This window comes from Aricia agestis, chromosome 2, assembly GCF_905147365.1.
Source record: "Aricia agestis chromosome 2, ilAriAges1.1, whole genome shotgun sequence".
Classification (NCBI taxonomy): domain Eukaryota; kingdom Metazoa; phylum Arthropoda; class Insecta; order Lepidoptera; family Lycaenidae; genus Aricia; species Aricia agestis.
Genome location: NC_056407.1, coordinates 6437516 through 6462282, shown reverse-complemented (window position 1 = coordinate 6462282; position 24767 = coordinate 6437516). Strand labels below are relative to the sequence as shown.

The following is a 24767-nucleotide window of genomic DNA, read 5'->3' as shown; positions in this document are numbered from 1 at the left end:
GGCGCCGCTCGCCGTATTTAGGTCGGGACTCGGGTGTGCAGAGGGGATTACTGGAATATAGGCTACAGCCTACAAGTAAAATGCCGCTCCGATATTACAAACCAAAGTACGGGAAGGTATCCGAACCATAATAAGTACCCAATTAAAGGTAGAGACGTTTGTCAATCATAGCTTTTTGGAATTCTATTTTGAGAACTTAATAAAGTTGTAACTTGTTATATATTATGTTACATAAGTACACATTATAATTATGTAACTTGCCTTAAAAGTTGGTCACTTTTAGGGCAGCTAATAATTTTCGATCGATTGTTGCGATTCATCGCAATTAAACTGTTTTCCATGGGAGTTTCATATTGTTGTTGCTATGTAAGAACTTAACTCTTATCTTAAACAAACGATCGCACATGAATCGTCCTTACATATTTTAATCAAAGAAGATTGACGGAACTCTGCTCTCAAAGACTAATAATGGAGGCTAGTTCACCATAAATTTTATATAAACGTGGCGGTTGGGTTTGTTTTTAGAACGAGGAAGTGGCAACCGACATAATCGCTACTATTTTTAATACATATTTCTCCCAACATATGAATGGATAATGTAGAAAGTAGATAAGATAAACGGAAGTTTATTTTTGGGAGCATAAAAGTTTAGCAGTAATATTTTGATCTTGAACATCATCATTATATCTGGGTTCCCTACTGCTAAATCTATTCGTCAGCATAATATTAGTTTCTACCTTAAACGTGAAGTAACCGAAAGTTTAACATCTAGGTATCTCATCTCATTCTTACAAAACGTTAATACCGTCCCTTGCAATTTTAGTTCCTTACAAATGTGTCAGCGGCATGCAACGGAAAATGACACAAGATGCGGATCTTTTGATCCCGCACCACCCCGCACCGCACCGCGCCGCACATCCGCATGCGGTCGAGATATACATCGGGGTCAAGATTACAGCTACCGCAGTCTGATACTAGAGTTTACTATATCTAAAATCAAATCTATGTCTGACTAAATGAGATTAATGCATTGAGCAGTTTAGTGTGATTATGCTTTAAAAATTAAATTTTAATATTGATTACGAATAAACATAGAGCGTCTATTGGACCTCTACAATCTACATAGAATGTAGAGTTCAGAATTCCAATTAAAATATTTATCTTTACTCTAAGATGTATCATAATTTATTGCATCTCCACGGCTCGGCGGTTTCAATAAAAATATTTGTCACATAAAATATACGATAATATTTAATGGTGCGTTATATTTTGCTCTGTTTGTGTTACGAATGATTTTCTCCCTCGGATCAAACGTCGTAAAGTTGCCCCCCGTAGTAAAAGTCGTGACTCGTGAGGTCCCCGTACGTCGTGCACCCCCGACGCGCTCGCTGACCCGTGCGATATGCGTCGCGACTTGTCGTGTGAGTTGTGACATCGCTGAAGGTTTCACTGATCGCGAGTGACAAACGAGTAACAGGTTCGGGGGAATTGGTGACGTGATAGAATAGGGCGCCTGTATGCCTAGGCGATTTCGGGCTGTTTTTAACCCCCGACAAAATAGAGGGGTGTTATAAGTTTGACGTTTCTATCTGTCTGTTCGTCTGAGCGTCGTAGCATCCAAACGGGTGGACCGATTTTGATCTAATTTTTTTGGTTTGAAAGCTGACATGCCACTCAGTTTATTGAATAAGCTCATTAAATAAAGATTAAAAAAAAAAAAAAGTTGACATGATCGAGAGTGTTCTTAGGTATAGTTAATCATCATCAGTCTGCTCAGTGCTGGAAAATCGCGGTTCATCTGGTTCGTGAAGGGCCGATTAGCAACTTGCAGTCGTTTGGTGGGCTTTATATTTTGCTAGAATGCAAATATGTATATATTCATAAATGTCACGAACTAGAGTTCGTGACATTTATGAATATATACGGAAAGTTGACCTGGTCCTGCAGCATCACCTGGTAATCAATAGGATACTCAAGTCCTCAGCAACTTAGAGCAGAGGTTTCGTGTTTGGGCTTATTTTAATTGCGAAAACGAGACGTAGATAAACAGTAATACGTATATAGGAGCCGAGCTTTATATGAACCCAAAGTGGAGGTTATACATATTGACGGCCTCATCCAAGAGGACATTCATAGTTAGATTGTATTCATTGAGATATGATTCTGTTGATACGAATTATTCTGCACTATAACCAACACAACTTTAAAAAGCATGAAATAAAATAAAATTAAGTTAAAAAAAAAACCCCGCCAAACAACTTTAAAAAGTAATTAAATTATTATAATATTTACTGACCTTAAGTTAAAATAATTCCTAACTGTAAAATGATATATTTTTAGTCCATAATTATTGTTGTCAAGGTGTATCGGGGGACCGCTAATGTAGATGTTTGATTTCACATAACATTATAGTTTAAGGGTCAGTTCACAGCGAACCGAATCGAGACAATGAGCGACTTGGCGATACAAAATGCAAAAGTCGCTGTTGTCGTAGTTTACTTGGCGGTCCCCGACACACCTTCACGGTAACAATAATTATGGTAAGATATAACTTTACAGTTAGGAATTATTTAAACTTAAAGTCAGTAAATATTATTTCATTACTAATTTAAAGTTGTTTGGCGAGTTTTTTTTTTAATTTCATAATTTAATTTTATTGTTATCGGTACTATCTACCGAGTGTCGGACAGGAAGAAGGTACATACTGCTATGCTATTAAAGGTCGATTATTGCAGCAAATTAATTTTAAATTGCATAAATATATTACCGCTCAAAACCTTATCTACCTATTGCAGCAAATAACTTGGCAAGGCTAATCGCAATCGGATGTCCATATGGCATAGATCATATTGTATTAAACAAAAATAAGTAAATATTATTTATCAAAAATAGAACCTCTATATTATTATGAAATTATGTATTAAATTCCAATACTTTCAGAAGATCTATAAAGTTTGAAGGGATGCTTTACAGTTCACACTGTCGTTTAAATATCCAAGTATCATAAAGATATCTACATACGTAATTTCGTATTACAGTATTAAATTCCACTAAGATGATGGGGCTTGGGGGCGAATCGCCATTATGCAAAACTCGGTGCAATAACGAAACGGTTATGACCATGGGGTTTTTTAATGAACCGTCTCGTCTGCGAATGTGCGAAATGAAGTGACGAAACCCTCTTGGGACGAATTATTAAAGGTTTTATGGAGATGGTCCACTGGTTATTAGTCTCTTGGAGTCTTAAAAAGTGTCTATTACAAATTAATGGACTTATTTGGTATCTTTAGTCATAGTCAGCGTATAGTTAAGACCGAAACTACTGAAACTCTATTATAAATGAAGTGGTACTCAAGTTACATTATCCTATTGTTATTCTGCCTAACGAAAACAGTCACAGTCTGTTAGTTTTGGCCTCAGGGTTCACACAAAATTTAGTAGCCATTTAGTAAGCAAGGCAGTAATGTACTAATTGCAAGGTCTAAACGACTCTGGCAAGTGGCAGCTGAACACACACACTTAGACAGTCTGTTGTAGTTTATCGTAGATGTATTACAATTCCGTTCCTTCTTCCTCAGGTGTCGATCCAGTGCACAGAGGAAACGTCGTCGCGGCCTTGACGATCCGTGCGCGAACGCATCGAAGACGCGCTTCGTGATAACTGGAGACGGCTGACGGAGCCACGACCTGTGAGTACTTAGTAGCTGATGGATTGTCTGATTAAGAAGGGTTAAGGAGGAGGGAAGACAGGCGCGACGACGGAGTTGCTAAAGTGTTTTGGCTGCGCCTTGCAGAAAGTGAGTTCTATTCTCGACGTGACTAAAGGTTTGATACTAAAGATTGCCTAATAGTCGCGATTCATTAGCACCACATTAAATTGCGTAAGTTCTTTGTTTAGGTATGCCAGGTTTGCTCAATATTTACTCAGGTGATGCTGGTACAAATTCAAAAGTATTTTTCTCCAAAAATTCAGGCAGGTCATTCACATTCGCTCCACGTTCGCCCAGTTTCGCTGACAGATTGTATTATCTCTACAAATGTTTATCTGCTCTCGTACTTTTTTAACTTATTTCGCTGCGTTTGAACGTTCGTATGTTCCGGGCGTCGACCTCATTCATAAAAGCGTTTATTTGTATGCGCAATTGGACCATTACATAATTTTTAATTTACATTTGGCACAATACGAGAGCGTATATTAGGTGCCACGTATTCTATTTTGTGCCTACGTCTGCAGCTATATATCACCGCCGGGAGGCCCATATTTTTTAGGAAAATCGGCCGAGTAATCATATTTTTTGTTTGCCCTAGGGTTCCTTCCGAAGCCGTCCGCGGCTCAGGTCGTTAAGCCACGAGAGACGAAAACACAAGAACGACGAACGTAGAGGCAGCTCACAATCTCTCGACTACGACAGCTCACGCACCGCGTCCATATACAGGTGAGGCTTGTGACACAATACAAGTAGACACTGTCTAGAAACAATTTATTAACTTAGCCGAGAGAGCTCTTTACATAGAGATAATATCAACAGATAACGCAGGGAACAGGTGTCGCCCTATCGCTTTTAGGTTTTTGTGTCAGGATGTTACAAAATACATGGTGAATATACGTCGTCTTTGTTCGTATTTTTAGATTCGCGCAGGTGTTTCGTTTATTTATTACGCATTTTCCGCTCCGTTTTCGCTGAAATTCAATAAGATAATGATACTTCAAGGATATTTTGTGCCTAATTTATTATTTTAATACTATGATAGTCTAGTTCGAGTCTAACCTAAAGACTGCACAATACGACATGTATTGCTATCAGCTAAGGTTTGTAATTAAAAAAATACACCTATCTATTTCAAAATTGGAATATCGTTGGAAGCAATTAGCGCAGCTATGAGATTTCACAATAAGCAGGATGCTCCAAAAATGCCAATCATAGGTCAGGGATAGTTTCATTTGAATCAATTACTAATACCCTACTTTCCTGCTGTTATTGTATTTTAGAAATAATTGGGATACAAAAATATTGTCATAGCGTGCGTGTGTTTTTCGTCAGAATTTTAAAATGCTCCATACAAAATCATGCAGTAGACTAACCGTAGAGTCTACTGCATGATTTTTTATTGGACCGTTTCAGCACGGACGAATCAGAGATATATTTTGTTTAATGAAGATTTCACATAAAATCATTCATTTTCTGTCAAACTCTTCAAGTAATTAAAGTTAATCAGGCAATAAATATTCAAAATCAGTATTTACAGACTCGATTAATTAATAATTCTGTTTGGTTTCAGGGCCCATTCCCTCAGCAAAATGGCGACGCTCTCGCTGAAGATATCGCTGGAGGGCGGCAAAGTGGTGAAGACCATACAGTTCGACCCCTCCACCACCGTCTACGACGCCTGCCGTATCATACGAGAGAAGATTCTAGAAGCCAATTCTAATGACCGTGAGTATCTACTGTCATCAAATAAAAAAGTTTGTAGACCCTTGATTTTTTTATTTAGGGAGATGTCAGACTTATAAAGAACCCCAGCAACCCACATCATTTGATGTTAAACGTGTGAAACAGCGCTTGCGCTGTGTTTCGCCGAGTGAGTGAGTTTACCGGAGGGCCAATCCCCTACCCTTTTCCCTTCCCTACCCTCCCATATTTCCTTAATCCTACCCTACCCTCCTCTTTCCCTACCGTCCCTTATTACCCTATTCCCTCTTAAGAGGCCGGCAACGCACCTGCAGCTCTTTTGATGCTGCGAGTGTCCATGGGCGACGGAAGTTGTTTTCCATCAGGTGACCCGTTTGCTCGTTTGCCCCCTTTATTTCATAAAAAATAAAAAAACAACGCAAGCTTTATTTCTGAGGTGTATTTTGTGACGTTGTGAAAACGTAGTTAGTACCTTCCTGGTCATGCTGCCGTATCATGTAGAATCCGTGCCGACTGCCGAAGCATGTAGAAGTTCCTAAGTTACTAAAATAAAATACATATTATGTCTATTTGCATGAAGCCACAATGTAGGGCCGATCTCAAGCCGGCCCCTCATACGCCTAAAGCCTTACAGCGTATGCACTTTAAATTAATTAGGTCGCCGCAGCGACGCTCTATCAGATTTACAACGTTGTTTACATTAGCGCGGCACCATACTACTGTAGTGGCCTACTTATACAACCCAAATATGATTCATGATTTTCATCAATTCGAATAAATTAAAAGCTTACTGTTGAAAGGTGGTAAAAGGTTTTCGTAACAAATAATTTTAGTTATGTTCACAGACCTACATCATTCTGATATGTGAAGGGTTATGGATTTTATGTAAATGGGTTTTAAAATGTTTTTCTTTTTAATATTTAGCCAAAGAATATGGATTGTTCCTGGCATCAGAGGAAGACAACAAAAAGGGCATCTGGCTGGAAGCGTCCAGGAGTCTGGACTACTACATGTTGAGGAATGGTGACATCCTGGAGTACAACAAAAAGACAAGGAATCTCCGAGTCAGAATGTTAGATGGTAAGATCAAATAATATGCAAAATTGAGATTTGTGACCTGTTTACTTCAAGTAAATTCCTATTTAAGTGATCTTTTGAAACTTAAAGGATATATTTTTGAGCAATTAATGAATTTTCTTCTGTTTTTTTAGGCACTGTCAAAACCTTGCTCGTAGACGACAGCCAAATTGTAGCCAACCTGATGGTGGTCATTTGCACAAAAATCGGCATTACAAATTATGATGAATATGGTTTGGTAAGTATTTTATACACATACGCTACAGCAATCACTAATCAGTAATCACCTTAGTGCACTTAGAAAATTAGTATTCTAATAAACATTTAATAATGTAGGTACGTGAAGAGCAGAAAGAAGATCCAGATCCGTGCGAGAAACCCAACTACGGAACACTCACCCTCAAGAGGAGACACCAAGACAAAGAAAGAGACGTCAAAATGGAGCAGCTACGTAAAAAACTCAGAACTGATGATGAAGGTGAGATAAAAGGCCTTTATAATAATTTACTTTTGTTGCTAACTTTCAGTGTCAATAATACTGAAAGTTAGCATGGCAAATGGAAGACTGCAATTGCTTAGAAACAAAGAGTCCATCTTTTTATATTGTATCATAGTTCATAACAAGAAGCTTTTTCACGCCGTGTATCATGTATGTTACTGGCTGTCAATACTACACCACTTCTCGACCTGTCCTACTACGAAACTCGTTTGAGACTCAAACAATCGGACGAGAATGCCGCGTCCTGCTCTAACAACGTCATTTCACGTTTGTTAGAGTAGGAGGTGGCATTCTCGTCCGATTGTTGGAGTCTCAAAACAGTTTCATGGTACAAGCCCTGCTTCGATTCAAAGTATTTTGCGCTGCGGTAAAAAAAAAAGACGTAAAAGAATGTTCTATTTCCAGTGAACTGGGTAGAGCCCTCGAAGACTCTTCGGGAGCAGGGCATAGAGTGGTCGGAGACGCTGCTGCTGCGCCGCAAGCTGTTCTTCTCGGACCGCAACGTGGACTCGCGCGACCCCGTGCAACTCAACCTGCTGTATGTGCAAGCGAGAGACGCTATACTGGCGGGCACGCATCCCATCACGCAGGATAAAGGTGAGATAATATGCTAGTAAAGCTTATATTAACTAAGCAATTTAATTACTCGGACAAAATTACTTGTTTAGTTGAAAACTTGAATTATCAGATAATATTCTATCTGCAAACCTGGATAGGTGCAAATAAATTATCTGTTACAAATATATCAAAACAAATATTTAATTTATCTATGGTGATTTATATGCTTGATTTTAATTTGAGTAAATGTTACAAAGATTCAAAATTGTACATTATTTCAGCTTGCGAGTTCGCTGGCATTCAGTGCCAAATACAGTTTGGAGATCACAAAGAAGACAAGCACACACCAGGATTTTTAGAGTAAGTTACGTAACCCTTACTTCTATGTAATATACAAGTTTATAACAGCTGTTTCATTGAGCTTTTGTCATGTTATTATATTCTACTGTATAACGGTGCAATTTGCTTTATTATTATTTTTTTGTTAACAGCCTGAAAGAATTCCTCCCGGCCTCGTACATGAAGGTGAAAGGGATCGAGAAGAAGGTTTTCAAGGAGCACAAGAAACACGCGGGGCTCAGCGAGCTGGACGCCAAAGTACTGTACACCAAGAGCGCGCGCGACCTCAAGACATACGGCGTCGCGTTCTTCCTTGTCAAGGTAAAATTTTGTCATTTTTATGTCACTGCTGCGTCTTGGCTCTTTACTGAATATGCCGCCATCGTGGCAAACCTCTCATTATAATAACTCCCAAACTGAGTTCGTTATTATTTTTATAGAGCAGTTGTTTTTATTGTCGCAACACAGGAACCGAACTGCCAAAGCTTTTTCTTATAAAGTTAAAGATGTATTTTTTAAATGTTCATTTTATTTAGATACCAATCAAATAACTCCCTATTTTTCGTTGAATAAATTTTTAAACATGAAATACAATTCCAGGAGAAAATGAAAGGCAAAAACAAGCTGGTGCCCCGTTTGTTGGGCGTGACCAAGGACTCTGTTCTGCGTCTAGATGAGAAGACCAAGGAGATATTGCAGACCTGGCCCCTGACTACCGTGAGGCGGTGGTGCGCCAGTCCCAATACCTTCACACTTGATTTTGGCGATTACAGGTATGGTATATGACACTATATGAGAAAGTTTCAAATTTTGTCTGTCGAGAACGCACAATTATTTTTCTTATTATTTATCTGTTCAGTAGCAATTTTGATTGATTTATACTTTTAGGTTAGCCAATCAAAAGCGCTATACAATATATAAACTTCAGTCAAAACTCTCAGAAACTGGGCATGAGTAAATTGTTTAAACGATCATATCTCTCTCTTTCTCTCTCACACACACAGAATCCCACCTCCTTTTTTACACATTGAATAATATTCCAGCGACCAATACTACTCGGTACAAACGACCGAAGCGGAACAGATCCTGCAGGTGATCGCGGGGTACATCGACATCATTGTGCGTAAGCGCCGCGCGCGCGACCATCTCGGTCTGGACGGGGATGAGGCGTCCGCCATGCTGGAGGACTCCGTGTCGCCTTCCAAGTGAGAGTCTATAGTTTTTAATTACGCCACATGATAGTTTTATTGTGTACTAGATGAACGCATCTCCGTTACGGCAATTTTTTTTATTTCTCACGCGGGAACCGTACTTATATCCGGGACTAAAAGTATCCTATGTCCTGTCTCAGGAGTCCAAGTATCTCCATACCAAATTTCAGCAAAATCGGCTTAGCGTTTTGGTCGTGAAGAGGTAACAGACAGACAGACACACATTCACATTTATAATATTACTAGATGATGGCGGGCATCATCTAGTAATATTAAAAATTCGAAAGTGTGTCTCTTTCTCTCTCTCTCTCTCTCTCTCCGTTGCGCCAAAATTAGTTTATCGCGCGGGAACCGTACATATTTCCGGGATAAAAACTACTCTTTGTCCTTTCTCGAGACTCAAAGTATCTCCATGCCAAATTTCAGCAAAATCGGCTCAGCGGTTTGAGCGTGAACAGGTAACAGATAGACAGACAGACAAACAGACAGACAGATAGACACACTTTCGCATTTATAATATTAGTATGGAAGTATGGATTATCATGAAGTTTTTGGGCTTACAGGCTCGGATACACCAGTCGTAGAGTTCATCTATGCCCGTGTATGAATATTCATACATATCTGCTTGGATTATTATTTGTTATTGTTACTGACTAATAATGTTTTTATAGGGCAAACATCATCCAACACGACACATTCAAGTCGGGTAAAGTGAATACTGAGTCGGTGGCGAAGCCGGCCGTGCTGCGACCAGGCGCTGAGGGTAAGTGCTGTTATAATCTTGATTGTCTAATAGTAAAATAATAAATAGTAAAATATTGCTGAGTACTATATAATAGGCAAACAAAATATACGGTATTACATTTTTGTTGCCTATAATTAATGTGTTATGTGTACATATAAATATGTGCTAATATCAGCTATACAGTTTTAATTATTGTAGTTGATTATTTAATTCTATTTTCACTTATATAGGTATATTAATTGTAAATTATGATAAGAATGTATAAATAGCCTTTAAATATGTTGCTTAAGCACAAGCGTCGGCAATGTATTATACACTGCAGGTAATTTAATAGGAATATGAAGATAATTTCGTCAAGGACACATTGATATTTATATTAAACTTTTAAATACATACACACAAAAAACTTAATTTTGTATTCATTTACTCATAGCCTTCTAAAAGGGGTCATTTTGAGGTTTTTAGAGGGAGTGCATGTACAGAACTTAAAGAGTTCTACAATCCAAAATGATGGAACAGCATGTATAAAGATGAAACTTTACGTCACTTCGTTTTAATGAAAAAAAACTGTTTTCATCGAAAATAATATGTAACAGGGTGTTGCAAGTCGTAAACGTAATGTCATGAACTGACTAACTAACTCCTACCAGTAGACGGTAGGAAAACTATCTATCTGTATACCAACATTTTACCTGTAGATTCCACTTAACTAGCCATGGGACATCTGCCTTAGGCCTATACTATGGCTCTTTTAAGACTGTACTATGGCTTTTGTTAAGCCTATAGTATGGCTGCAATGACGTGCAATACTCGTTGGTTTGTAGGTGCGAAATCGTTCGCGGTGGGGCACATGACGAGCGCGCAACAGACCACGGTCTCCGGTCAGGTCATAACCGGACACACGCCGCCCGCTGTCAGTATATTTAGCTTTTACGCATGCATGCATGTCTTATGTTCGCATATTTTGTTGTCTTTTATGCTTTTGTATAATAATTTGTGAATTAATATAGTGCGTTTGCAGTTTTATTACCTTTGTTAGGACTTAACGAAAGTCTACCATAGAGTCTACGAGTTAATATAACTGTCATCGCACTGTAACAAAATAATTATGTATATTAACAGCTTTTACATAAAAATATTATGTACTTAAGTAAAATAAAAAATATTCGAATGTTGACTTAAAATATATCAATTTCTTTTGTATTGTATGTTTATAATATTTATAACAAACTAACCTTTAAGTTGATAAAAAAAATATTTATTTTTATGTGTGATTCTGATCAAAGCTAACCACAGCTTTTGTTTTTAACATACATGTCTGAAAATCATCTCATTCTAACGATCGCATATTTGCTTGTTTCATGCATACTAACATGGATTAACAGTCTACGAGGTTGGATGTGTAGGTAACATATGTATATTATATAACTTAATAATGAGCAATTCATACATACTTATATTATGTTATACCTAAAGTCCGGTCGAGGAGCATCATATAACTGCGTACATTGACCAATCGCTACTCGTCTTTTTCGCTCCAGCACGAACATTTTACTGTCACATAATACGCGAAAAGACACAGGTAGCTCTGAGTCAATTCGAATTTCTAAGTGCTCTGCGACCGGACTATAATTAAAAATTAAAGCTAATGTGTCATGCTTTCTCAGTCGCTTTATGTATCACATACAAAACTATGTTTTAAGGTCTATCGTTTCACTCTTTTCAAGAATACTGACTTGTGTTATTTTTCAGGCGTCTCAAGTGCAACAAACGCGGGTGACGACCATACTGACAGAACCGCAGAGGGCTCTGCTGTCCACTATTACCACTGGACGGGAGATCATCAAGCAGACTGAGGAAAGTCTTGTTAGGGTAAGTGTTATTACTGTTCTTCCGTTCAATAATCTAAAAAAGATTTTTTATGTTTATATGTGAAATTGTATAGATCTTGTTAATTCTTTAATTTTTTTAAATTAAACTTTTCTGCTATTATAAAAAAAAATACTTTCCAAACGCTAAGTGTAAGCTTGGTTTATAAAATGAACAAATTCAGCTCTTGAGAATCTTTTGGCACATGACCAAGTCAAAATAAATAAATAAAATAAATCGTGAACAATAATTAGTCAAGTATAGAAAATAATAAATTAAAGACAATTTATCAGTTTTATATTCTAAGCTATTGACATCGGCTTTCCGTTTTTTTAAAAACGTATGCACTTTGAATATAATTTTCTTAGATTATCTTTTTATCGGCAGACTCATCTTTTTTTCTCATCTCTTGTGCGTTTTGTCTAAACTAGCCAGAACTGTCAAAATCAAGCGCCCCCGCCTCTCCGACCCACCGCTCACATACCTAAGGCGCGGCCAACTTATAGTTCCGCGCGCACTATAACACGGTCATTTTGTAATAAAAAAGTTGAAAGATGTAAAAAAAATCTCTTGACAGTCGGCTTTTACCCACCGAACAACGTTATCAAAGTGGCAAAATATGCTTGTAGCTAGTATTAAAGCATGTTGTATCACCAGGCGGCGCTGCCCGACCTCGGCCAAGACGCTGGCTCCATCAAGTGGAAGCAGAGCACCATGGACACGAGCAAGCAGGTGGTGACGTCACAGATCGCCGCCATGAACGCCGCTACCGCACAAGTCGTGACGCTCACAGCAGGTACGTGCGAGAAAAAGACAAATTGAGAGGAAGAAAGAGATAGTGTTTTGATGTAAAGCCAAAAATGATGTGTTACTTCAATACTTAAATGTTTTTTGCCTGTAATAATATAATATTATATTTCGTTTGTCTACCAGGTGGCACCGAGGAGGTAGATCACACGGCAGTAGGGGCAGCTATTACAACCATCACAACCAATTTGCCGGAAGTGACCAAGGGTAAGTTACAATAATATTTTTACTAGAAACGTATAAATATTTTACGTCTGAAATCGGCTAATAATAACTATTTAGATATCATCTCATAGCATTGGGTAAGTTGATGCTGATTATATTTTTTTATATTTTGTAGGTGTTCAAATGATCGCGGCACTTATGGATGACACTGATAATGGCGACCGTCTCTTGGACGCCACTAGAAAGCTTTGCAGTGCCTTCACCGACCTGCTCAAAGCGGCTGAACCCGAAACCAAAGAGGTGTGTATATTCAAAATTTTGTGTTGCTACAGTCATGAAAGAATAAGTTGAACAGTGAACATGGTCAATTTTAAATGCAAAATGAATATAAGATGTATAGCTTGTCAAAAAAGAGTAGACGCTGTACACAATTTTAAAATCACATAAAAAATACGAAAACCTTATTAAATCGAGTTAAAAATGTGCAAGGTGATAATATTTAAAGTGTATAAGCGTTCTCTGTGGATATACAAAGACAAAAAAAAAACACATTTTTAGCGTGATTACGTTTAGAAAATTTTGTACTGCGTCTACTCTTTCTTGACAGACTGTAGTTTTGTGACATTCTGAAATATCATATGCATTATGATATTTTCATACATATTATAAAAAAATATTTATCATTTCAGCCAAGGCAGAACCTTCTTAACGCGGCGTCGCGCGTCGGCGAAGCGTCCACCAGCGTCCTGCACACCATCGGCGAAGAGACCGAGGAGGACAAGGAGACCCAGGTAACTGACGCTAGCGTCGACAACACTAAGATGAAAAAATCATTCCTATACAGAAAACTCAACTACTGCTACGACAACTTTTATAAGGTGTTCTTCGGTAAGGACAAACAGGAGTACGGGGCCGACTTCGAGGTGGACCTCACCGACGATAACGTCGAGGTCAAAAAGTACGACGACGACAACCTGTACGAGGACGTCGACCCTAACAGCTCCTGGAACAAGATGTTAGACGTCATACAGGAGGAGTCCGAGAGCGACTACTATAGGAGCCTCGACTATTGTAACACATTCTTCAAGGGCCCCGCTAAGCGAGACAATAATTTAAACGCCGATAAAAATGGCGACTACGAGTCGATTTTGAAAAATTGTCAGGGCTACCTGGAGGCGGCAGATAAGAAGGATAGTTTAGACGGCAAAGACGATGGCATTCCGAATGTCTGTCCCAAAACGATCTCGGACAAAATTTACAACTTCAAAAAAGATTTCTCCCATCACGATTATGTGAACGTAGATTTTAACAAACCCAATCACGATTACGCCAACGTAAACTTCGATCGACGCACCAAGAACGACCTCCTCCGCGAACAATTTTTTCTCGCTAACAAAAATGACGTGAACGACAAATATAACAGTCTAAATGATAAAAACGAACTCAACAGTAGGTTCAACAAGTTCTGCGACAAAAAAATCGAGTGCCAGAGCATCCGCAATGACGTCACCAAATCTAACGACGACGTCAAAGTTTCGGGGTCGATTAATATGAAGCTCCTCAACTTGGACAAATACAATCGCGTCCTAACGACCACCGAGACGTTCGTAGAGAAAGCCGAAGCGAGCTTCACTAAGAACGTACTCAACATAAAGAGGAACAAAAATGACGATTTCGAAACGTTCATTAAAAAGAGTGAGAAGTATTACACAACCGAAAATAGGGATAGGCAGACGACCGTACTCAATAATGATTCTAGTAATGTGCCAAAAGGAAAGACTGAAATTCGTATAGTTTATAATCCGACATTTTTGACAACTGGCGACCACTGCGCAAAGGGTTTTTGTCAGTACTGCCGCAAGCGGTGTCGGCGCACCGACTTGAAATGTTGTCCCAAATGTGTCTGTCTCGAGCTAGAGCTGAAAGATGCATTTAAAGAGAATTGGTTGAATATTCTATTGATTTTAGCTTTAATGTTTGTCATGTTGGCAATTATTATTCAATGGTTGCTTGAAAATTTGGGGTGTAGAGAGGATGACGAAGGAAAATGCTTTGAAATGTTTCATCAAGCATAAATTGTGGATTCGTTTCTCTTCTTGGGTAAAGAAAAATGAAGTTGATCTTGAAAGGATTCAAGTTTTTCTTTATTGTATGGAATTTTAAAAATAATCAATATAAAACATCTCTTACTTTTTCTAAAAAAAAGGAGGCTAAAACATTATGAAAGAACATCACGCGTAACTTATTTAGTAGCTGAAAATTAGCAATGCTTTCCACGAAAAGTATTGTATAAATTCGCAACTTGCTAAGACGATCGATCAAAACGAAAAACACTAACATTCATCAATAAATCCTAACTTTATTTTACACTGATACGCATTACCTACCTAAGATATGAATTAATATTATTTTTAAACTGTACTTATTAATATTTTGGGACTCATTTTAATTTGTTAACGAAATACTATATTTTTATAATATTTTATCTATGAGGGCGCGATTTCACTCGTGGTTTTTAATCTGTACTAACAGTGCAATATATTGTGAGCCCGCGCCCTTATGGGTAGACATTTTACAGATATTAAGTAACACTACTAATGAGTTACATAATAAAATATTTTTATATCTCTACTTACATATCTTTACCAAATATGTAAGTATATTTATATTTGCTGTCCTTTTCCTTCGACGCATTCTTGGACCAATCTCAAAATTATTTAAAGATAAGTAATGTTTTTTTGTTAATACCCGACTGCCTAGGAAGGGTAGTTTTTGTTATTAAAGACAAACTAGAAAGGAAAAAGACTGCGAAGCTGTTTTATTTAATATGAAGATTACTCACCAGTAACAATAGACGTAAGTAGAATTTTTTGTTTTAAAAAATGTTGTTCTCTTCTATAGCTTGTCAAAAAAGAGTAGACGCTGAACACAATTTTGAAATTCTCTGTGGAAATACAAAGAGAAAAAAACCACCTTTTGAGCGGTATTACGTTTAGAAAAATTTGTACCACGTCTAATCTATCTTGACAGACTGTAAATTTTTGCCATCATAAATAAGCTCCTTCATAAATAATTACATTCTACTCAAAATCAACATCTTTGTCGCGGTTTTGATACAATATTTACATTTAAAACATTCAAGTCATTAACATCTTTTAAAACAAAAATTTACTTACATTGTTATACTTACTTACTTAAGTATATAAGTCTTATTTTTAACATAGGGCGTAAGTAGATTCTAAGTATTTTTATTGGCAAAAACGAGTCAGAATTCTAATCTAAAAGTTCCTAATCGTTTAGTCATTATTGTCTTGGATAATTCAGCACACACAACGATGGAACCAAAAGTTTTAAACTGCTATATTATGTATTGAGACTAAAATCTAGTCAAACAAATATTGTGCATGTTTTTCATAACAAAAAAATGTTTGCTGTCGGTGTTTCTTTACAGTTTCATGCGATTTAATTTATTGACTCAGTACACAGAGATCAAAATTACGTACAGAAATAATCTATAATACTATTATGTGTGTGCTTGTATATTCATTGACATGCAACATTAAGCAGCTGTTTTGTATTAGGTACTTAATATTTTGGTTGTGGTTCAATAATATGTTTTATTAATTTTATTTTTAACTTGGTTGACGGTTTTAATTTTAAGTGCACTCAATAGGGCGATGATATTATAATTATGTTGTTAAATGTTATTTTTTGTTTCTTTATTATGTTTTTTGTGTTATAAATGTAAGCTTGTATTTGAAAACTTAAGGACAATAATAAATACAAACTCACATAAAAGACATATCTCATAGATCGAACCAATGTTTAAAAATAGCAAAACTTAGTAAGCACTGTTGTAATTAATGATCTTCTCCAAACTGCCTTACAAAATATTTTCAATATAGAAAATGATGATTGTTGAAAACGAACACAAAGCTTAGGTGATCTGTTTGGTAGCTATAACATAATAAAGCACACCAAACTTATATCTTGTACTAGATATAATATAATACTGTTGAATGATCCTATGTGCATGTTATTCAAGAATGAAACACCATTAACATTGTAAATTACATAATATAAAATACATCTTATTTTTTAAAGGTTTTATGCTATTTTTAGGTATTGGTTTGTATACCTATTGTTTTTTTTTATTTAATGCCATATTGATATTATTTTTGTTAATACATTTGCTTTAACAAGTAATTTTGATTTTTATTTACGACTAACTGTCTTGAAAGTAAATGTAGTGACAAAAATTTTACTAATATCAACCCATTGAAGCTTTATATTAAAATTGTAAATATGCATCGCCAATGTTAGTACGTCCCAAAAGATACAAGATCGTTAAAGCTTTTGCTACAATTATAATGCAGTGGATTTGGGAGACTGACATTATACAGAATTATATACATAACATTTATTTTCTGTGTAAATTGATAAAATGAATAATCAGCCAAATGCGTGTCCAAAGGGTTCCGTACCGTTATAGAGCAAATGTAGGCCAAAAATTGTGGTTTTTGTATGGGAGCCCCCCTTAAATTTTTATTTTATACTTATTTAATATTATTATTAATTATTACATTATACATTTAATTATGGTATTTTTGAAAATTTCAAGTGCCTACCTGTTTCCATTATTCATAACGAGCAAAAAAATCACGTTTGTTGTATGGGAGCCCCCCTTAGATATTAATTTTATTTTGTTTTTTTGTATTTGTTGTTATAGCGGCAACAGATATACACAATCTGTGAAATTTTCAGAAGTCTATCTATAGCGGTTTTTGAGATACAGACAGACAGACGGACAAACAGACAACGAAGTCTTAGTAATAGGGTCCCGTTTTTACCCTTTGGGTACGGAACCCTAAAAATGAGTTAGATGCTGTGGCATACGACAGTTAAAGTTAAGTTTTTTTTTAGGTTATGTAGGTTAAGAAAACCTGGACATGGCGTCTTAAATTGAAATCAATTTAAGACGCCATGTCCAGGTTTTCTTTTATACTGGTGCATTATAGAGATCATCAATCAGCGCTTGAACATGATCTTCATTTTGACTTTTGATGTTTTAAATTTTAGTAACACAATTTATAAATTCAAACTTTATAATGAAGACTATAACCACCGGCTTGTTCTTCATGACTTTCAGATTATAATAAGGATCCTATACCTTACGTTGATTAAAAATTTTACATAACATGGAACATTGGCAAATATATTTTATTCTTTGAAGATTACTTATTAATTATGTAGGGTCTATATTTAAATAAATGGTGTGTTGCACCGATTACCAACACAATGACATAATTCTGGGCATCAAGATCAACCAAACCTCTTTCCTATAGGACATACTACTGTCGTTGGCGAAGGCAGTAGCCAACACGACCGCAGCTCTAGTACTAAAGGCGAAGAATGTAGCTGCACAGTGCAAGGATGAGCAGCCGCTACAGAACAGCATCATTGCAGCGGCCACACACTGCGCGCTCGCCACCAGCCAGCTTGTTGCCTGTGCTAAGGTGAGTGACAATTTTTACCTATCACGGCCGCCCTTCCATCAGGGGTGAACTTTGTCATCAAGACATAATATTTCAAGTCAAAATGCTAGCCAATTCTCTGTCAATAAAAGTGGAGAAGAGAACATAAGTAGAGTTGTAATCTCTTGGCAAGTAGCTATAGTCTTACTTGAAAGCTGCATTTTCTCACCCACTACATGTGATCTAATTTATTGTGCCCTAAGTGCCTTTTAAGGATGTGGTCTTACAATATTTGTACAATGGTATAGAAATAATATGATTGTGCTTAATTATGAATTTAAATTACAATTAAAGCAAAATATATAAATAGCTCTAATAATAGAATATGTATTTATAATAAAAGCTGAGGTGTAGGCGCATGCGATAGAAACACAACGAACACTCCAATCACTCCTAAAATCATAATATAGGTGGTGGCCCCAACCCTGCACAACCCCGCGTGCCGCGAGCAGCTGATCAGCGCGGCGCGGCAGGTGGCGCAGGCGGTGGAGCGGCTAGGCGCGGCGTGTCAGCCCGCGCCGCCGCACGCCGCGCCCGGCCTCCAGCAGCTGGCAGCCGCCGCGCAGCGCGTCACTGAGGAGCTCGAGCGGCTGCTAGCGCATGCGCAGCGAGGTAAGCTTGCACGTGTATTTTTCAGTAAGCGGCCCCCCTAGATAAGCAATTTTATTGCGCAATATCACGTATTGCGTATTATTATTGATCGTCTAGGGCTGATATTGAACATCGCGCACCTTCAATTTAACTGTCAGCGTGATATTTCACAATACAATAATAATAATTATTATTGATCGTCTAGGGGCCGGCTGAGTTGAATCCTAAAAGAATTTAATCGGACTAGATTAAACTCTGCATACAAAACTATAATATGATGATATCTCTTCTAGAACGACGCACGGCCGTGTCTACAACGGAAGAGACGGTTGAGACAGTCGTGCTGGCTAGCGAGCGCGTTACCGCAGCGCCCGACGCGCCCGAAATGGTGCGACGTGCCAGACTACTTGGACAGGCCACAGCTAGACTCATCGCTGATATAAAGGTAAATATTGAAATATTACGGTAGTTATACTGACCGAATATTGTTAAAACTGTCATATATCTAGGAAAGATTATGAGACAAGCTAAAAGTCATTACAAGCAAGACATAATTAAGATGTTTTTGTAGACTGAAGCAGAGAAGCAGCCATCGGAGGGACAACGCAAACTTCTAGCGGCCGCCAAACTACTCGCTGATGCTACCGCGCGAATGGTGGAAGCCGCCCGTTTGTGCGCGTCTAGTCCACAGGTAAAAAAAATACCTTAATTAATTAACCACATTTATTAATATTTTAAGCAAATGTTTAAATAATATAAACATTAAATTATATAATATGTGCACAGTGCTTTAAATGTCAATGATGTTTAGGACCGCAATAAACAAGAAGAACTGAGGAGGGCAGCGGAAGAGCTTCGATTCATCACAGTCGACTACGCGCAAGGACAAGACATTGTTGACGCCCAAGTGGCGCGTCTACAGGTAAATATTACTTACTATCAATTAAAAAAATTGAGATATTATATTGTTTTAATTTGACATTAGTTCAAGATATTAATTCGATTTAATGTTCAGGCGAGCGCACAACAAGCCGTCTCCAGCGCAACACAACTTGTCACCGCAGCTCATAACGCCACACAGCACAACACCAATAAATACTCGCAGGTGAGATATTAAATAAAAGTCTAAATAAATATCGAACCATTACTACAATTATATTTAACAAACTTTTTTTGTAAAATTCAATATATATAATCGTTTATATTGCGTTGTTTAGGAGAGTCTGCTCTCTGAATGTTCTGTGCTGAGCGAGCAGCGCGCCCGGCTCGCTGACGCCGTACGCACCGCAGCCGCGTCGCCCGCCCGCCCCGCCGCGCGTCTCGACCTCATCACTGCCGCCGATAACTTCCTTCAGGTAACATAGTTTCAGTTTAAAATTCAGTTTATATTTTATATAATGTATGTAAATTGTTAGCTTATAATCATCGTTTTGCCGACAGCCAAGCGGGCACGTGGTCCAGGCCGCTCGCAGCGTCCTTCCCACCGTCAGCGACGCACCCGCAGCTAAACATCTAGCTGATACAGCGCACGAGTTCACGAGCAGTTGCGCTGAATTAAGGTCTGCTGTAGGCCGTGCGAGAATATCCTGCAAAGGCCTGGAGCTCGATGCCGCCGCGGAAATAATCCGAAGCCTGCAGGCTGAATTGGACGAAATGGAGGAAGCCGCAAGAGCATTGGAACTACGTCCTCTTCCAGGACAAACGGTAATTAAATTTTTATAAATATCACGTAATATGCAAAACTTAACTCAAGGCAAAATATATTATGCAGTTTGGTCATTCCTGTAATATAACACAAATTATATTAATAATTTGTATAAAATTATATTATATTATCATTTATATAATGGTAAAAGATTATTATAATGAATATGCTATGAACTTGCATATTTTAATAAATGTATACCGAAATATTGTAACACAGGTGGAATGGGCGAGTGCCCGTGCTCAAGCGGCCGGTCGCGCAGCTGCGTCGGCGACGGCGCGACTCGCGGGCGGTGTGCGACGCGCCGAGCCCGCCAGTGCCGGCCGTGCCGCCGCAGAACTGGCGCATGCGTTGCGCGATATGACCCCGCCCCTGAGAGCCGCGGCTGCGCTACGAGACCAACCGCACCAATCCACGTTAGTAACAACTAATTTTTTTTTTACACAAAGACGAGACTGAACTACGCGACACTAAGCAGCAGCGGCTCGACGCGACACTTCACGTTTCATAGAACTGACTTTTGTGTCTTACCTCATACGATTTGATACAAAGAATATTTCAGTGCGGTTTCACCATAATATATTGTATAGATTCTATTCGATAGTTTGTTTCGTTTGTATACTATAATAAGAAGACATGTTAATTTCAGGGTGATCCAATCGGGACGACAAATGTTACATTCCTCGTTGACGCTGGTCGAGACCGTGAAGAGGTATATCAGTAACTCCGAAACAGTAAATGAAAGTGAAATTATGTCTATGGCAAGGGAAGTCACTCAGGTAAGAATCATTATTGGAAATCAATCAATTGACAGCCACTCTTTTAAATTACAAAATAATAAGCCTATTTAAGTTAATTTATTTGAATTGTGATAAATAAGTAAATTTCAAATCAATTCAAAGTAAATTTGTTTCTTCACAGAGCATCGACCAAGCCATGGAATCAGTACCATCTCATGCTGAGCTAGACGCCGCAATGGAAGACATCAATCAGACCCTTGACATTCTCAACATGGGAGAGTTCCCAGTCTCTGATAAGAGCTATGGGTAAGTAACTGATAAACCTGGGGAAACCCATAGTTTATAACAACGCAACAATGTAGCTTCGCTCTAGCATGACAGAATATGTGAACTATCCCTATAGTTTGTGCGTTTTATGATGATATGCGTGACACATTATAATTGACAATAGTAGGGAAGTTACCTAACAAAAATTAATCGATAATTTAAAAATATCGAATCACTTCGTAAAGGAATTGCAATCGAAATTATCGATTTCGTACTGACATTTCAGTGGTGCCGGCGATTTAAGATGGCCGCCCTTTTTTATCGATTTGATTTCGATTCAACAGAGTCAATCTCTATTGACATAAGTTTCGTTTCATGCATCTGATATTTTTCAAATGTTTTCGTAACAATAATTTTATACTCCTATTTCACAGTTAATATTTATAATTTTATATTAATAAGTTAACATTTAGTAACTTTTCATTTTTATTAATTTACAATTATAGGAAACATTTGTTTTGTAGATGGAATATAATTTATTACATTTAAAGCTACGGGTATTTGTAAAAAAATACCCGTAGCAAGGAATATGAAAACTGTCACCCATATCACCTTAAAACGCACAAACTATAACAATATCAATATTTCTTTAGGGAGCTGCAAGCGGAATTGGGCCAAGCGGCTGCTGGCCTAAGCGCAGCGTCATCGGATCTAGTAGGGGCAGTCGAGAAGGGAGACCTGCCTGCCAGTGGCGCCGCATTTGGTTCCTCCTTTAACCGTCTTATGGGCGTGTCTGTCGAGTTGGCCGGGCAGACAGAGGTGAGATACCTTTTCTTTATAAAAAATATTTGAATTTAGAAATGAACATCCTGACTATTTAATTTAGATATATTTTTTTTGTTGCGTATAAACCTCTAATGTCGGTATTTAATTACAGGACCGCGAAACACGCACGCTGATGGTTACGTCGATGAAGACAGTAACGATTAATTCGTCCAAGCTGTTGAGCACCGCTAAATCTGTGAGCCAGGTAGGATAAGACCTTGGCCCTTACTATCTATTTTGACTGAAATGCATTTCCTGTATATTAATGTTTATTGTTTCTTGTAGGACTTAACGAGACCAAACGCCAAGAACCAACTGACGGCAGCCGCTCGTGCTGTGACGGAGAGCATCAATCAACTCGTAAGTGTTTAAAGAAAATTTAATGCTTAGGAATTAATTATTATAAATATACCATTTTATCCAAGGATCCATACACAATTATCGTTAAAAATCTTAAAGTAGAACTTTTTGTTGGACGATTATATAAGTTATATTTTTGCAAACAGGTGGACGTATGTACGGAGGCGGCGCCGGGACAGAAGGAGTGTGCGGCAGCCATCCGCAGTATCCGCAGTGCGGGCGCCGTGCTCGCCGCCCCCTCGCAGCCGCTCAACGACCTCGGCTACTTCGCTTGTCTAGACGCTGTGGTCGATCATAGCAAGGATCTCAGTAAGTAGTTAAATTAAACAAACTTATTTCAGAAATGATAAGATACTTGGTTCCCAATATAATACAAAAAAAAATTATAATACACAGAAAACTCACTCTTATATTTTACATGAAGCGGAAGCAAATCATTTCTTTTTTATTATTGATTCTTATCGTGCCTTCAATTTAATCTTAGTAAAAAAGTTTAAAGTAAACTGTAAAACAGGGTGTGTTTTCTGAGTTGCATACAAACGACCTTAAACTAATTGAAGATGTTTTGTTTTAGGTGAGGGCATGTCAGGCATGGCGAGCGCAGTAAAGAAGTCTGAAACGGAACGTTTCTGCCGTAGCGTGAGCGGTGTCGCCTCCGCGGTACAGGGTCTCGTCGAATGCACGGCTCAAGCTGCTTACTTGGTTAGTATGATTTACTCTTTTTTTATGGTAATGAGAACTCCAATAATTTGCTAAGATTGCAACGAGTCGGTGAAAACAGTGACTAATGACTTGTCTACATTAATGCAATTTATTTTATTTATTGCCAATTTTGCGTAGGTGGCTGTATCAGACGAAACAAGCGTCGCAGGGCGTCCGGGCTTAGTTGACCAGGCTCAGTTCGCTCGAGCTGCCCTGGCTATAGAACAGGCCTGTGCTGTTTTCTGTGATGGCAATGCTGATCTACAACAGGTTAGTGGACAATATCTCTATATCATAGAGCAGTAACCGAAACATACAATTTCCATTTTTAAACATATATTTTTCCCTATTTACTGTCATAATTATTGTTATAAAAATGTGTAATTTTACTCTATCAGGTGTTAGGAGCAGCGACGGTTCTAGCTAAACACACAAGTGCACTGTGCAACGCTTGTCGTGTCGCATCCGGTCGCTCCGTCGAGCCGCAGAGCAAACGACACTTTGTCGAGGCTGCTAAGGACGTCGCCAACTGTACCGCTGCACTCGTCAAAGAGATCAAAGCGTTGGACGCTAATTACTGTGAGGTATGATGACAAGTAATAATTAAATACCCTATTTGATATTATAATAAGTTACGTAACAATATGTAGCTTCGAATGTTTATAATTTATTTTTAAATGTAGGAGAACAAGAAGCGATGCGCTGCAGCGACCGGACCCCTAGCGGAGGCGGTACGCTCGCTCGTCCAATTTGCGGACGGGCCGGAATTTGCGGCCGTGCCCGCACGCATTTCGCCGTCAGCCAGACGCGCCCAAGAAGCCGTGCTTACTTGTGGACGGTCAGTATTTTTGTATATCACTTGATATTTAACTTACTTTTATATTCATGTTTATGTGTTTGCAAGAATCATAATTTTAAAACGTAATGTTTTTGTACAGGGATATAATTTCGGGATCGTGCTCGATGCTCGAAGCCGCTAGGGCCCTAGCGTTGACACCGACGGAAAGACCGCAGTGGCAAGCGTTGGCCGCTCACAGCAAGGGACTTTCGGATAGCATCAAGTCGCTCGTTACTAATATTCGGTAAGACTGAAGTTTTAAAAATAAGGTTATATTGCATTATAATTTTAGTGACAATAAATAACTAAATTGAAATATTTTTTTAGCGAGAAGGCACCAGGCCAGCGAGAATGTACCACCGCGCTTGAAACTCTGGCCCGACAGCTGCGCGACTTAGACCAAACGGCGTTGCTGGCCGTAGGGCAGGAGTTGGCGCCGCGACGTGCGAACACATTGCAAGGTAATAGTCGATCACAAAAAATATCGTAATTTTAATGTAAAATATTATGTAGAAATCGATTAA

At 38.2% G+C, this 24767-nt stretch overlaps 1 protein-coding gene across 12 annotated transcripts in view; it reads left to right on the top strand.

Moving 5' to 3' along the window:
- The window catches only part of LOC121736614 (talin-1), a 66908-nt gene that overhangs the window by 23812 nt on the left and 18329 nt on the right, over positions 1-24767 (top strand). For 10 of the 12 annotated variants that reach the window (XM_042127972.1, XM_042127987.1, XM_042127943.1 and 7 more), the window contains exons 3-41: positions 3579-3689; positions 4309-4436; positions 5281-5435; positions 6336-6491; positions 6623-6726; positions 6825-6966; positions 7393-7584; positions 7827-7905; positions 8037-8205; positions 8485-8657; positions 8928-9089; positions 9767-9858; positions 10665-10753; positions 11593-11712; positions 12367-12505; positions 12643-12723; positions 12857-12981; positions 13371-13472; positions 18027-18197; positions 18626-18827; positions 19100-19251; positions 19378-19497; positions 19618-19728; positions 19822-19911; positions 20024-20161; positions 20247-20510; positions 20731-20927; positions 21161-21290; positions 21433-21557; positions 22172-22337; positions 22456-22548; positions 22629-22703; positions 22850-23012; positions 23278-23405; positions 23544-23675; positions 23804-23989; positions 24089-24243; positions 24344-24487; positions 24571-24704. In XM_042127972.1, coding sequence (XP_041983906.1) covers positions 5300-5435; positions 6336-6491; positions 6623-6726; positions 6825-6966; positions 7393-7584; positions 7827-7905; positions 8037-8205; positions 8485-8657; positions 8928-9089; positions 9767-9858; positions 10665-10753; positions 11593-11712; positions 12367-12505; positions 12643-12723; positions 12857-12981; positions 13371-13472; positions 18027-18197; positions 18626-18827; positions 19100-19251; positions 19378-19497; positions 19618-19728; positions 19822-19911; positions 20024-20161; positions 20247-20510; positions 20731-20927; positions 21161-21290; positions 21433-21557; positions 22172-22337; positions 22456-22548; positions 22629-22703; positions 22850-23012; positions 23278-23405; positions 23544-23675; positions 23804-23989; positions 24089-24243; positions 24344-24487; positions 24571-24704 — 5137 coding nt within the window. In that variant the 5' untranslated portion in view covers positions 3579-3689; positions 4309-4436; positions 5281-5299. Of the gene's footprint in view, positions 1-3578; positions 3690-4308; positions 4437-5280; positions 5436-6335; positions 6492-6622; positions 6727-6824; positions 6967-7392; positions 7585-7826; positions 7906-8036; positions 8206-8484; positions 8658-8927; positions 9090-9766; positions 9859-10664; positions 10754-11592; positions 11713-12366; positions 12506-12642; positions 12724-12856; positions 12982-13370; positions 13473-13574; positions 14583-18026; positions 18198-18625; positions 18828-19099; positions 19252-19377; positions 19498-19617; positions 19729-19821; positions 19912-20023; positions 20162-20246; positions 20511-20730; positions 20928-21160; positions 21291-21432; positions 21558-22171; positions 22338-22455; positions 22549-22628; positions 22704-22849; positions 23013-23277; positions 23406-23543; positions 23676-23803; positions 23990-24088; positions 24244-24343; positions 24488-24570; positions 24705-24767 lie in introns of those variants that run through there. The other 2 variants (XM_042128012.1, XM_042127951.1) reach the window with 2 other exon arrangements.